This window comes from Chiloscyllium plagiosum, unplaced genomic scaffold (genome assembly GCF_037043375.1).
Source record: "Chiloscyllium plagiosum isolate Xiang-an unplaced genomic scaffold, Cpla_swu_hap1 HiC_scaffold_34, whole genome shotgun sequence".
NCBI lineage: Eukaryota > Metazoa > Chordata > Chondrichthyes > Orectolobiformes > Hemiscylliidae > Chiloscyllium > Chiloscyllium plagiosum.
Window position 1 is genome coordinate 26,051,963 of NW_028270172.1, and position 15,623 is coordinate 26,067,585.

The window sequence follows — 15,623 nt, forward strand, 5'->3', positions numbered from 1 at the left end:
GCTGTCTGCCTTGCTGTGTTCTTTCAGCCTCCTGCCTGTCTAGATAAGCAAACCCATCAACTTTGGATCTGAGGGGTAAAAACATAGGCAGACAGGGCTTGTGCTCCTGATGGATATCCAATAATTCCTACTATAAAATGTGTACACTTTCAATGTACTATAAAATATACATAGAAATCAAAATCCTTTATTCTTTTATAGGATGTGGGTGCTGTTGGCAGGTTTGTTGATAATAATGTCCTCAGTGATGTCGGTTAAAGAATGACTCTTGAGCTTCCCGACCTCTTATCATTTGACATCCATTCCTATTTACTCTTAAACTGATTGACTCTCTTAGCCATTTTGGAGGCAGCTAAGAGTGGATCTGACATCAAATGATAGGCCAGAACAGTTAAGGATGGTATATTTTCTTCCCTTAGGGCAATAGTGAACGAGACGTGTTAGAAAATAGGAGCTGGAGTAGCCCAAGCTTCGAGCTTGACCAGCCATTCATTATGATCATAGCTGATCATCCAATTCAATAGCCTATTCCTAACTTTCCCTCCCAAGTCTTTGATCCCTTTAGCCTCAAGTGCTATATCCAGATTCTTTTTGAAATCCTGCAAATTTTGACCTCAACTGCTTTGGGTGGTAGCGAATTCCACAAGCTCACCACTATCTGGGTAAAGAAATTTCTCCGCATCTCAATCCTAAATGGTTTACTCTATATCCTTAGACTATGGACCCTGCTCTGGACTCCTCTGTCATTGAGACCATCCTTCCTGTGTCAACCCTGTCGCTTTAGACTAGCTTTTTGTATTAGACTATACCATCTACCACAGTGGGATTTGAAGTCTTGCCCTTGGAACATTAGCCTGCTGTTCTGGTTACTAGCACTCACTCCCCTAGGATGTGTGAACAGGATTCTTGCATTACAAGCGCTGAATAACTTGTCAATTCTCAGCAAGAACAGCAGAGTAAGATTCAGAAAAGTAGTATGTGCTACCAAAAGGTACCAAAAGCAGCACAAATCAAGGGTATCATAGTGGAAGGTTTAATCTGAATTAATTGGAGAAAAAGATGAATGAATAAAATACTGGGATATTGTTACTCTATTCCAACTAAATAGGAAGTATAAACATAATAATAATTGAGCTTGATTTGATTCATTCTTCTTCAAAATAATAGCATTAAAATTTTTAAGGTGAAGGAACGTCATAGGAACATGCCAATATAATCGAACATAATCTATGAATGTTAACTCTTCTTCCCACAGGACCGCAAAGAATTTGCTTATTATTTCCATTCTATTATCACACTGTGCTCAGTGTTATACCACTAGACATCATGATTCATGAATTCCAAAACTTAATTCCATTATGAGTTCAGCTCTATACAAATGGTTTGTCTGCTTTCTGGGTGTGTGTTCAAGAATGCCAACACAAGTCTTCTGTTTATTACCTATTTTCTTCAATTCAAAGATTTCTAGGCTCCACTTGTTTCAGATAGTCTGCTTCATCAGAGAAATGATCGTGACAAGAAGCATTGACCATTGAAAAAGAATGGGCGTTAAGAGAGAGGGCCTGGTATTTGCTTCTGTTAAAAAAAAATGGCTTTGAGCAATTTCCAGTGATTATACACAAAAGGCCTAAAGACCACACACACTCATACAAAGGGGAAGAAAGGTTTCAATTTCTCTAAGAATTACATCATCTCAAGTGCACTGCATAATTTCACTGCCAATAAATCCATTCTGTGATAGAGACTTGGTCCAAAATATTTGTGCATTGAGTGAGCCAATTTAAGGATAACATCAGTGTTTTTTTTAGCGCGAGGTATTTAAAGACTGCACAATAGTTAATGTGTAAAATACTGTACTATTGGTTCACTAATGTTCTGTAGGGAAGGCAACCTGCAGTCTCTAACTGGTTTAGCCAATGTAACTCCAGCCCCGCACCACGGTTAATTCTTAATTTCCCTCTGAAGTGGCCTCATAAGCCCACATTTGCGTCAACTGCTGTACAACTTTAAAATCCTCACCACGAGGTTCAAGAAGAAGAGACACCATCACCTACACAAACACTTGAGGTAATAACGAGAACAACAACCTATATTAATATAGTGTCTTTAATGTGATGAAACATCCCAAGGTCCTCCACAGGAGAATAACAAAAGAAAGCATGACACCAAGGAGATATTAGATCAGGTGACCACAATCATGCAACATGTGGGCGGCACGGTGGCACAGTGGTTAGCACTGCTGCCTCACAGTGCCAGAGACCCGGGTTCAATTCCCGCTTCAGGCGACTGACTGTGTGGAGTTTGCACGTTCTCTCCGTGTCTGCGTGGGTTTCCTCCGGGTGCTCCGGTTTCCTCCCACAGTCTAAAGATGTGCAGTTCAGGTGAATTGGCCATGCTAAATTGCCCGTAGTGTTAGGTAAGGGGTAAATGTAGGGGTATGGATGGGTTTCGCTTTGGCGGGGCGGTGTGGACTTGTTGGGCCGAAGGGCCTGTTTCCACACTGTAAGTAATCTAATCTAATCTAATCTAATATTAAAGGAAGATATTGGGGTAGAAAAATGCAGAAATTTTGGGAGGGATTTTCACATCTTGGGATCTGGGCAATCAAATGCATAGCCACCAATGGTGGACCAATTATACAGTATTTGTATATGCAGATATTTTGGAAGGTTATTAGTGATTATAGACTTGGAAGAACAAACCTATGGAGGAATTTGAAGACAAGGTGAATATTTAGAATCAAGAATTGCTTGTCCAGGCCAACATAAGTCAGATGCAACACAGGGTCGATAGGGGAAAGGAATTTGATCAAAGCCAAGACATAGTCAGCTGTGTTTGGATGATATAATCTTTAAGAAGGGTGGAGTGTGGGAGACCAGCCAGATATGGATTGGAATGGTCGAGTCTGGACATAACAAATGCATGAATGGCTTAGAAATGGCAATGATGCCCACACCCAAGAATCAAATTTTAAAAATGATAGTTTTCCATTTGGGAGCAGGTTAGTTCATCAACACTAAATATACTGAAGCTTGCAACTTAACTGGGCATGTCCAATATAACATGGAAGATCAGAAACATCCTGGTTATATTACCATTTATTTATCGAACACTCCTCAAGCTATCACTGGTGAAAACCACTGCTGAAGACCTGCTTATTAATTCAACTTGTTGTCACAATCTGTTGATCATCAAATCACTTTATGTCATGACCCATTCAGTAGGCAAAGAAGTTTCCAATACTTCAGTCCCTTTTTAGCCAATAAATACCATTGTAGCTCTTTAATATTATTGTTGCAATTTCCTCAGAAGATCTTGACTTCTTGAAATTTTAGCAATGTGACCACAGAACCTCGTGCACAGAAAAGATTGCTGGTGTGGTAAAGATAACTGAAATGGAAAGACCATCTTGTCCTTACACTTCGGTGCTTCTGTTTAATCATGAAACCTTTTAAGTTTAGCCAATAAGGTTTTACCGTGCACTAGATGCACAATGAAGGCTTCATGTAACGTTGATAAAGCAGTCTTTAGAACCTTGAGTTCTGATGGTTCACTGGACCTGAAACGTTGACTCTTTTTCTCTGCACAAATGCTTCCAGACCTGCTAAGATTCTCCAGCAATTTGTTTTTGATTCAGATTTACAGCATCTGCAGTTTTTGGATTTATGTCTTTGGACCCAATGGATATGAAAATGTCTAAGGCTGTTGGTAACTTGGGACAATTTAGTTGTATCGCCTGGCTTTACTGTGTGCTATTCATCAACTGTTGTTAAACGATGGTACAGATTTTGCAGGAGCAGAGTATCTCATGGCATGCCCCAGTTATAACTTCTCATCCAACCTTCAGTTTAAAAAAAAATGGCCCTGTAGAATGCTGGATGTCTGAATTAATAATGGAGCATCTAGGAGCCTAGCTGGACCAACAGTTTACCTCAGAGCTTTTGAACATGGGTAACATGCTCCCAAGTGGGATCAAATGCTGAAACTGTGAGATCCTGGTGTCTGAGACAGCAATGGTTGCTATGGAGTTCTGACTGAATTGAAACAACTGTGCTCCCACTCTAACAGGTCCCAGCTCTCACAGACCTCATGAGTGCTACAATTTTCTAACCTTAATGTGGGCTCGCATGGGGAAAAGGTTTGGGAAGCATTGGTCTACATCCTTAAGTATTTAGCATCAAAGATCAAGAAAGTGACATAGCTGGGCATGATTTTTCTCCCCCTGGAGGTGAGAAGGGCGGTGATGGGATGGGGAAGTAATGCAGCATGTTGGACCTGGGTGAAACTCATTCTTTTCTCTCTGTTTATCAATTAAATGTTGGGCCAGAAGATCCACTGAGGCCTTCTTGACTCACCAGCTATTAAGGCCCTTAAGTGGTCAATTAATCACTACCGAAGGATCTCAACTTGCCAATTCTACAATCACCTTCCTCCCTGGTTGGTAAAAAAGGTGTTTCCTTTCCCCATTAGTGAGCCATAGTGCACTACCTGCCAGATTAAATAGGGAGGGCTTCCAATTGCCCCAGTCTGAGAGAAATTGGAGGCATGAGTAGGGGGCAAGAGGGTGGCCTTTGATAACTATACACCTGCCATAGCCTTCAGCTCTACTGACACCCTTCCCGCATTACCAATACTCTGCAAGAAAGGAAAAAAGAACACAACTTACCAGTGATGACCAGAGGAGCAGACCTGTACTGACGGACTTTAAGACCCAGAAACTGCTGGCCGACAATTGGCTGGGAGCTTCTGGTAACCCAGATCGACAGTATCAAGGCCTGTCATAGGGCAAATGATGCTTATCATCATTATTATTGTGATGGGATGAATTATTTTGCCCTTGAGGATGACAGGTTAGTCACCATTGAAAAAAAGAGGAAAACTCCAAGCAGAGAAATGGTGATGAAGGCCAAATGATGAATTAAATTCACATTAGAAGTAAAAAGAAAAATAAAAAAGGAAGAAAATGTTGGACTCAGAGAAAGACGGATAAGAAAAATAAGACTGAAATTCTAAGGGTAAAATTTAAACGTTAAGACATCTCTGACAACAGTATCGTCAGGAATGAGACTCCACTGATAAATTTCTTAACTGGATAAGTTAAGTGGCATTGTATTGCCTAATTTTCTACGATAAGTTTACTTGGTAATTAATATACAAATACAGAAACATCATGAAGCTCTTGAGAGGTTGAGGATGAGCTATCATGTTCCACAAAGAAAACAGGGAACAATGTGAAGCATCCAGCAATTTATGTCAATTTGCTATTCACCAGGAGTCTCTTCCTTGCTACATATCGTAGGACAATTTCTACATTAAGGACACTGTATTAACCCCACCAGCATTCCAACAGTAATGTTTTTGTTGTTTATGAACAGAACACACAGAGCAATCCTCAATTATGCAACTTGCAGAATAAAGAGGCAGCTTGAGACATTGAATCCAATTTTTTACAATGCAGGAAATAAAGCAAGTTTCAATAGAAGTGACTATGACGTTGTTGGAATGGCCTAAAACATGAACTGGATCATGAGTGTCTTTTAGAAAAGGAAACCCATCATTTACACCTAATCTGGCTTATGTGTGACTCCAGTTCCACTCTAACTTGGCTGATTTTTAACTGCCTTCTGAAGTGACAAAACAAGTCATTTGGTGACAGCATAAGGAAAAGATTTACCACCACAATCTAAGGGCAGCTAAGCTTGGGCAATAAATACTGGCCATGCTGTAGCCTCAGAATTCTGAAAAAGTGTCATTGTGCCACTTATCTGACCTGCCAATTCCGTACAATTCCTACTTATTACGCGTTTCTTATTTGTGGCTGATACTCACATCTAGCAGAAGCTCCCCTTCCGACTGCCAATTCCCAGTCAAAGGCGTGGTCTGACTATCCTTCATGTCATGGTTGATAAGTTGACGAGATTCCTTCCTCATCTCTGTCTCTTCTAAGGCTATAAAGCAAGCAAAAGCCAAAAAGAAAAGTTAGCCAAGTCCAAAATAGTGCAGACTAAAGCGTTCAGGGAAAGACAATACTACTTCAGACACATTTGTGGCTCCACAGACTACCCTACAATCAGTCCAAAGATGTGCAGGTTAGGTGAATTGGCCATGCTAAATTGCCTAGAGTGTTAGGTGCCTTAGTCAGAGGGATATGGGTCTGGGTGGGTTACTCTTTGGAGGGTCAGTGTGTACTTGTTGGGCTGAAGGGCCTGTTTCCACACTGTAAGAAATCCATTCTAATCTAATCTAATCAATCTGAACTATGGTCCCAATTGGAATCAGAGGGAAAAAGGTGGTCCAAAAACTACAGGTATAATGCTTTGAAATGGGAGTGGGATTCATCTGCTGAGAATCTTTATCCCAAGCCTGCACAGGCAGCTGAATGCATGATTGCTGAAGGTGGAGAACACTTGGCTGAGAGTGGAGGCAGACCTTCCCACTATCCCAACCTGACCTTAACTGGCCTTAATTTCCACATCTCTGAGGCCTTAATTTCCACCTCTGGCAAGCATGTTTTCACCCCACTTTAGCTCGCAACACCAGAAAATCCAACCTCCTCACACAATAGAAGCAGGGTCACAATGGCAGGATTAATCTTGACTCTTCGTTCCCAATTTGGACGTGAAAATCCATCTCCCAGTCTTGCCGTATTAAAATGTTAATATTCTCACCTTGCATTCAAACCTTTCCAGGGCTTCCTTCCCTAGCTTTGTCATTTCTTCAAAACTCTACAATTCTCTAAGATCTTTGCATTCTGCCAACTCCAACCTCTCCTGCAATATGACTGTGATTAAACTGGTGACTAGCATTAACAGAACAGTTAGGATTAGCAGCATGATTGAGATTACTACTGTTACCTCATTTGGCAGCTTGATGAATCGTATCATGTTCAGGAACATTAGTGTAACTGGCACTAACAGTGCATAAATTGATATTGGGATTAGCATTTTCTTATTTTTATTTATGCTTCATTTGAATTTACAATGACAACTTGGTGTTCTTGAATATTTCTTTCCCAATTTGTTAACTCCTCAACCAGATGTGCAGACTTGTGTTGGATTTTCACAACTGAGATGAAACCTTCTGGAAGTATTCCAGATGAAAGTATCCAACTGACCATTTCTGCTTCATGTCTGAACCCAACCAATAAATGTGAGCAGACTTGTCTCCCATGGCAAGCATTACAGCAAAGTTCAGTCACATGCTGCACAGACGCAGACACTCCACTGCCTATGTCAGTTCAACTTTGGGAGATTTGAGCTCCGCCACCCTGGACAAACTGAACCAAAATAGACTGGCCAGACAAAATTTGAATATCAGTAGAATAACTTACAAGTGGTAAGATGCAAGATATAAGTCTAGCTTCGCTCACCACTGCTACCTAATGTTGGTTGACAAAGGCTGACCCTGAAACTTTCTGAAAATAGTTTTAATTGGGGAACCCAGAGTACATCCACACCTCCTTTAACAGCTTTGATTTTCCTTACTCTTTTTCATCGCTGCACGTTACAGGAATTCCTGAAACTTTGAATGGGAATAGTCATAAAGTCAAAGAGATGTACAGCATGGAAATATGGTCCAATTCATCCATGTCGACCAGATATCCTTAATTAATCTCATCCCATTTGCCAGCATTTGGCACAAATCCCTCTAAACAATTCCTATTCATGTACTCATTGAGATGCCTTTTAAATGTTGTAATTATACAAGCTTCCACCACTTCCCTAGGCAGCTCATTCCATACACACACCACCCTTCACCTGAATATGTTGACCTTTAGATCTCTTTTAAATCTTTCCACTCTCACCTTAAACCTATGCCCTCTAGTCTTGGACTCCCCTACCCTGGGAAAAGACTTCATTGTTACCTTACTCAAGCCTCTCATGATTTTATAAACTTCTACCAGTTCACCCCTTAGACTCCGCCGCTCGAGGGAAAACACTCCTAGCCTATTCAACATCTACCGATAGCTCAAACTCTCCAACCTTGGCAACATCCGTGTAAATCTTTTCTGAACCCTTTCAAGTTTCACAACATCTTTCTTACAGCAGGGAGACCAGAATTGAATGCAGTTTTCCAAAAGAGGCCTAACCAATGTCCTGTACAGACTCAACATGACCTCCCAACTTCTATACTCAACACGCTGACCAATAAAGGCAAGCATATCAAATGCCTTCTTCACTATTCTATCTAACTGTGACTCCACTTTCATGGAACTATGAACCTGCACTCCAAAGTCCCTTTGATGGTCAACACACCCCAGGGCCCTACCATTAAGTAGTCTTGTCTGAAAACTGGGCACTTCTATGCTCTGTGAAAGTGGATATTCACAAAGACACAGAATAAGAAATTCAAATTTCAGAAGCTAGGTTTCCACGTGGTTCACTATATCTCTCATTGTTTTCAAAATGACGAAGACTGTAGGCTTGAGTTATTTTTCAATAAATAATAACTTTGAATTAATTAGCAACTGAGGAACTAAATTATATTCTGTTTGAGTGTGTGGTTAATATGTTCTACAAAATGACTTAAAGGTGGGATACATGATCAAGAAGTTCGTAGATGGCATGAAACATTGGCAGAATGACAAACAATGGGGAGGTTAGTGATAAACCATAGAAAGATCTCGATGGACTGGCCAGGTGGGCACAGGAGTGGGAAGTGGAATTTAATCTGGAAAAGTATAAGGTATTGCACTTGAGGAGGTCAAACATGAATGGTAAGATCCTGGAAATGCCATTGCACATCCACATATCTCTGAAGGGCATGTAGATAAGATGGTTAAGAAAGCTTTTGCTAGCCACGTCATAAAATACAACAGCATGAATTCTGCTGGAATTGTAAAAAATGCGCGCTAAGCCACAACTGGAGCACTGCATACATTTCTGGTCAACATGTTATACGAAGCCCAGAGAAAGTGCAGAGGAGATTTATCAGGTTGCTGCCTGGGCTGGGGCATCTGAGCTCTGAGGAAATATTGGATAAGTAGGGATTGTTTCCTTGAAGCAATGAAGACTAAGGGGGTGACCTGATAGAGGCCTATAAGATTGTCAGGGGCATAGACAGGGTGGAGATGAAGAAACCTTTTGTCCATTAGTAGAGGGGTTCAAATCAAAATGCATGTATTTAAGGCAAAAGATTGAAGTCTAAGAGGAGAGCTGAGAAGAAATTTCTTCACTCAGATGATCAACTGCATCTCAAAGGGTGAGTGAGTCAGAAACTCCTGTAACATTTAAGCATGACTTGGAGGAACTGGTGTCGAACTGGAGTGGACAAGGTTAAAAGTCACACAACATCAGGTTATAGTCCAACAGGTTTATTTGGAAGCACTAGTTTTTCTAAGTGCTGCTCCTTCAGCAGGTGGTCGTCACCTGATGAAGAGGCAGCACTCCGAAAGCTAGTGCTTCCAAATAAACCTGTTGGACTATAACCTAGTGTTGTGTGATTTTTAATGTTTAAGCAGAATTTAGATATTTACTTATACTACTGTACCTTCCACTGCACTTGGGAAAAGAAGTAGAAAATGAGATTGGTGCAATGTAGTTTAGTGTAGTCAGATCTGTGTTGATCAGGTCAAAAATAAGAGTATTGTTTTATGAATTTACTGCTGTTTTATACTCAGGATGATGCAAATGAAGACTATACATATTTGAATGCTTTAAGATAAAAGGAAAGTTTTACTCAAAGTTGTTCAGTTTTTCAACAATGTATACAATAGGCCTATGGATAGATATACATTATGTGTGTACATATGTATATTTTTCTTTGGAGTTAGGTTCTGAAGTAAATTCTGTAGTCTTCTCACTATATTGATTTTTATGATGTATCATAAGACATTTATAAGGGTCGGTCTCTGGTCATTGGACCAATAATTCAGGATCCTAGGTTAATGTTCTGGGTACAAAGGTTCAAATCTCACCGTGGCAGATGTAAATCTTGAATTCAATAACAACCTGAAAACTAAACCTTGGCTAATGGTGACCATGTAACCATTGTTGACTGTTGTTAAAACTTAGCTGGTTCACTAATGTTCATTCAGGAAGGAAATCTGCCATCCTTACCAGGTTTAGCCTCCATGTGACTCCAGACCCACAGCAATTCACTTGACTCTTAACTACCTTCTGGGCAATGAGGGGTGAGCAATGAATGCTTCTTAACCAGAGAAGCTGGCATCCCATGAAAAGAATTTAAAACATTTGAGATGATGAGGACTGGAAAAGTAATATGAAATTCTCTTAGCAGGTGCATAAATGGTAGTACCCTTTCTTCATAAAGTTCTACAGAATTGTTAAGCTTAGAGGGTAATCTGTTATAAAAGGGAATATCGCCCGAAGTGATTGATATGTGAAGGCATCAATCAAGATACTATAGAAACCAATGTCCACTAACATAACCATGAACTGTTCATACTAGTTCATGTATTAGTTATCTAATTAGAGTTCAGAATGCCTCTGTGACCAGGGGCTTGCAGTCACTAAGGGCGAATAAGGCCTAATTCTTACTGGTACAATGTTCAGAAAGAATACAGAAGGAGAACTTCAGTCAATAGAGTGGAAGAAGAGATACACTCTGGTCAGCAGAAAGATGAAAGTATTGCATTGCGAATTAACTGAGACCAATCTTTTATTAAGTATCAATTCTTTTCCACTTGCTTAATAAGTTTGTGAAACTTGTTTAAATATGTCCAAACCCAGAGTGCGCTTGTATTTAGTCCGATCCAGGGGCAATTTAGATTGGCTGGCTCAAATTTGGTCTTCGATTGTAATTAACTAAATCTTACAATTAAAGGTGAATCAAATTCCAAAATCTTACAAGACTGTTGGCACCCTTTTTCCCTGGGGGCTCGAGTTCAATCTGAATTAGTAAATACGAGCCAGGAAAGCAGATCCGAACCATTGGCCTCAGCAAAGTTCAACTCCTCAGGACTTAGGTGCACCAACCAACAAGAACATTTATTTACGTAGCACCTTTCAGATCGTGAATCACCCCAAAGCTCTTCACAGGAACATAATCCAAAAAGCAAAGTTGCATAAAATATCAGCATGGGCAGTGAAAAACTTGGTCAAAGAGGTAAACTTTAAAGAATGTCTTAAAGGGGAAGCATGGGCTGGAGAGGCAGAGATGTTTATGCAAGGAATTCCACAAGTAGTTACCTTAGCAACTGAAGGCATGTTTCCTAGTGATGTGGCGAAGGAGGTCAGGGAGCACAAGAGGCCCAAATTAAAGGAGTGCAGAGACCTTAGAGATTCATTGGGGCTGGAGGGGGATACAGAGATAGGGAGGGGTGTAGGAGCTGGAGGGGGTTACAGAGATAGGGAGGGGGTGTAGGGGCTGGAATGGGTTACAGAGATAGAGAGGTGTGTAGGGGCTGGAGAGGGATACAGAGATAGGGAGGGGTGTATGGGCTGGAGAGGGTTAGAGAGATAGGGAGGAGTGTAGGAGCTGGAGGGGGTTACAGAGATAGGGAGGGGTGTAGGGGCTGGAATGGGTTACAGAGAGAGAGAGGGGTGTATGGGCTGGAGAGGGTTACAGAGATAGGGAGGGGTGTAGGGGCTGGAGAGGGTTAGAGAGATAGGGAGGGGTGTAGGAGCTGGAGGGGGTTACAGAGATAGGGAGGGGTGTAGGGGCTGGAATGGGTTACAGAGATAGAGAGGGGTGTATGGGCTGGAGAGGGATACAGAGATAGGGAGGGGTGTATGGGCTGGAGAGGGTTAGAGAGATAGGGAGGGGTGTAGGAGCTGGAGGGGGTTACAGAGATAGAGAGGGGTGTATGGGCTGGAGAGGGTTACAGAGATAGGGAGGGGTGTAGGGGCTGGAGGTGGATACAGAGATAGGGAGGGGTGTAGGAGCTGGAGAGGGTTACAGAGATAGGGAGGGGTGTAGGGGCTGGAGAGGATTACGGAGATAGGGAGGGGTGTAGGGGCTGGAGAGGGTTACAGAGATAGGGAGGGGTGTAGAGGCTGGAGGGGGTTACAGAGATAAGGAGGGTTGTAGCGGCTTGAGGGGGATATAGAGATAGGGAGGGTTGTAGGGGCTAGAGAGGGTTACAGAGATAGGGAGGGATCTTGGGGCTGGAGGGGATTACAGAGATAGGGATGGGTGTAGGGATAGGAGAGGATTACAGAGATAAGGAGCGGTGTAGGGGCTGGAGGGGGTTACAGAGATAGGGATGGGTGTAGAGGCTGGAGGGGGTTACAGGGATAGGGAGAGGTGTAGGAGCGGGAGGGGGTTACAGGGATAGGGAGGGGTGTAGCGGCTGTAGAGGGTTACAGAGATAGGGAGAGGTGTAGGGGCTGGAGACGGTTACAGAGATAGGGAGGGGTGTAGGGGCTGGAGAGGGTTACAGAGATAGGGAGGGGTGTAGGGGCTGGAGGGGTTACAGAGATAGGGAGTGGGTGTAGGGGCTGGAGAGAGTTACAGAGATATGGAGGGTTGTAGGGGCTGGAGAGGATTACAGATATAGGGAGGGGTCTAGGAGCTGGAGAGGGTTACAGAGATAGGGAGGGGTGTAGGAGCTGGAGGGGGTTACAGGGATAGGGAGGTGTAGGGGCTGGAGGGGGTTACAGGGATAGGGAGGGGTGTAGGGGCTGGAGGGGGTTACAGAGATAGGGAGGGGTGTAGGGGCTGGAGTGTGTTACAGAGATAGGGAGGGGGTGTAGGTGCTGGAGGGGGTTACAGAGATAGGGAGGGTTGTAGGGGCTGGAGGGGGTTATAGAGATAGGGAGGGTTGTAGGGGCTGGAGGGGGTTATAGAGATAGGGAGGGTTGTAGGGGCTGGAGGGGGTTATAGAGATAGGGAGGGGTGTAAGGGCTGGAGGGGGTTACAGAGATAGCGAGGGGTGCAGGGGCTGGAGGGGGTTACAGGGATAGGGAGGGGGTGTAGGGGCTGGAGAGAGTTACAGAGATATGGAGGGTTGTAGGGGCTGGAGAGGGTTATAGATATAGGGAGGGGTATAGGGGCTGGAGGGGGTTACAGAGATAGGGAGGAGGTGTAGGGGCTGGAGGGGGTTACAGAGATAGGGAGGGGGTGTAGGGGCTGGAGGGGTTTACAGGGATGGGGGGTGTAGGAGCTGGAGAGGGTTACAGAGATAGGGAGGTGATATCGGGGCTGGAGGGGGTTACAGAGATAGGGAGGGGGTGTCGGGGCTGGAGGGGATTACAGGGATAGGGAGGGGGTGTAGGTGCTGGAGGGGGTTACAGAGATAGGGAGGGGTGAAAGGGCTGGAGGGGGTTACAGAGATAGGGTGGGGTGTAGGGGCTGGAGAGGGTTACAGAGATAGCGAGGGGTGTAGAGGCTGGAGGGGGTTACAGGGATAAGGAGGGGTGTAGGTGCTGGAGGGGGTTACAGAGATAGGGACAGGTGTAGGAGCTGGAGGGGCTTATAGGGATGGGGTGTAGGGGCTGGAGGGGGTTACAGGGATAGGGAGGGGTGTAGGGGCTGGAGTGGGTTACAGAGATAGGGAGGGGGTGTAGGTGCTGGAGGGGGTTACAGAGATAGGGAGGGTTGTAAGGGCTGGAGAGGGTTACAGAGATAGGGTGGGGTATAGGGGCTGGAGGGGGTTACAGAGATAGCGAGGGGGTTTAGGGGCTGGAGGGGCTTACGGAGATAGGGAGGGGGTGGAGGGGCTGGAGGGGGTTACAGAGATAGGGAGGGGGTTTAGGGGCTGGAGGGGGTTACAGAGATAGGGAGGTGGTGTTGGGGCTGGAGGGGGTTACAGAGATAGGGACAGGTGTAGGAGCTGGAGGGGGTTACAGAGATAGGGAGGGGGTGTAGGGGCTGGAGGGGGTTACAGAGATAGGGAAGGGGTGTAGGGGCTGGAGGGGGTTACAGGGATGGGGGGTGTAGGAGCTGGAGGGGGTTACAGAGATAGGGAGGGGGTGTAGGGGCTGGAGGGGGTACAGAGATAGGGAGCAGGTGTCGGGGCTGGAGAGGGTTACAGAGATAGGGAGGGGTGTCGGGACTGGAGGGGATTACAGGGATAGGGAGGGGGTTACAGAGATAGGGAGGGGTGAAAGGGCTGGAGGGGGTTACAGAGATAGGGTGGGGTGTAGGGGCTGGAGAGGGTTACAGAGATAGCGAGGGATGCAGTGGCTGGAGGGGTTTACAGAAATAGGGAGGGGTGTAGGGGCTGGAGGGGGTTACAGAGATATGGAGGGGGTGTAGGGGCTGGAGGGGGTTACAGAGATAGGGAGAGGGTGTAGGGGCTGGAGGGGGTGTAGGGGCTGGAGGGGGTTACAGGGATGGGGGTGTGTAGGAGCTGGAGGGGGTTACAGAGATAGGGAGGGGTGGAGCGACTGGAGGGGGTTACAGGGATGGGGGTGTGTAGGAGCTGGAGGGGGTTACAGAGATAGGGAGGGGTGGAGCGGCTGGAGGGGTTTACAGGGATAGGGAGGGGGTGTAGGTGCTGGAGGACGTTACAGGGATAGGGAGGGGGTGTAGGTGCTGGAGGGGGTTACAGAGATAGGGAGGGGTGTAGGGTCTGGAGTGTGTTACAGAGATAGGGAGGGGGTATAGGTGCTGGAGGGGGTTACAGAGATAGGGAGGGTTGTAGGGGCTGGAGGGGGTTACAGAGATAGGGAGGGGTGTAAGGGCTGGAGGGGGTTACAGAGATAGGGTGGGGTATAGGGGCTGGAGGGGGTTACAGAGATAGCGAGGGGTGCAGGAGCTGGAGGGGCGTACAGAGATAGGGAGGAGGTGTGGGGGTTGGACGGGGTTACAGAGATAGGGAGAGGGTGTAGGGGCTGGAGGGGGTTACAGAGATAGGGAGGGGGTGTAGGGGCTGGAGGGGTTTATAGGGATGGGGGGGTGTAGGAGCTGGAGAGGGTTACAGAGATAGGGAGGTGATGTCGGGGCTGGAGGGGGTTACAGAGATAGGGAGGGGTGTCGGGGCTAAAGGGAATTACAGGGATAGGGAGGGGGTGTAGGTGCTGGAGGGGGTTACAGAGATAGGGAGGGGTGAAAGGGCTAGAGGGGGTTACAGAGATAGGGTGGGGTGTAGGGGCTGGAGAGGGTTACAGAGATAGCGAGGGGTGTAGGGCCTGGAGGGGGTTACAGGGATAAGGAGGGGTGTAGGAGCTGGAGGGGCTTACAGGGATAGGGAGGGGGTGTAGGGGCTGGAGGACGTTACAGGGATAGGGAGGGGGTGTAGGTGCTGGAGGACGTTACAGGGATAGGGAGGGGGTGTAGGTGCTGGAGGGGATTACAGGGATAGGGAGGTGTAGGGGCTGGAGGGGGTTACAGGGATAGGGAGGGGGTGTAGGGGCTGGAGGACGTTACAGAGATAGGGAGGGGGTGTAGGTGCTGGAGGGGATTACAGGGATAGGGAGGTGTAGGGGCTGGAGGGGGTTACAGGGATAGGGAGGGGTGTAGGAGCTGGAGGGGGTTACGGAGATAGGGAGGGGGTGTAGGGGCTGGAGGGGGTTACAGAGATAGGGAGGGGTGAAAGGGCTGGAGGGGGTTACAGAGATAGGGCGGGGTGTAGGGGCTGGAGAGGGTTACAGAGATAGCGAGGGGTGTAGGGGCTGGAGGGGGTTACAGAGATAGGGAGGGGGTGTAGGGGCTGGAGGGGGTTACAGAGATAGGGAGGGGGTGTAGGGGCTGGAGGGGTTTACAGGGATGGGGGGGTG

The 15,623-nt window shown here is 45.7% G+C and overlaps 1 protein-coding gene across 4 annotated transcripts in view; it reads right to left on the reverse strand.

Annotated features, from left to right (window-relative positions):
* The window catches only part of ahrra (aryl hydrocarbon receptor repressor a), a 191,039-nt gene that overhangs the window by 50,050 nt on the left and 125,366 nt on the right, over positions 1-15,623 (reverse strand). For all 4 annotated transcript variants that reach the window (XM_043719297.2, XM_087978560.1, XM_043719299.2 and 1 more), the window contains one exon: positions 5,830-5,948. In XM_043719297.2, the coding sequence (XP_043575232.2) occupies positions 5,830-5,948 (119 nt within the window). The remainder of the gene's footprint in view (positions 1-5,829; positions 5,949-15,623) is intronic.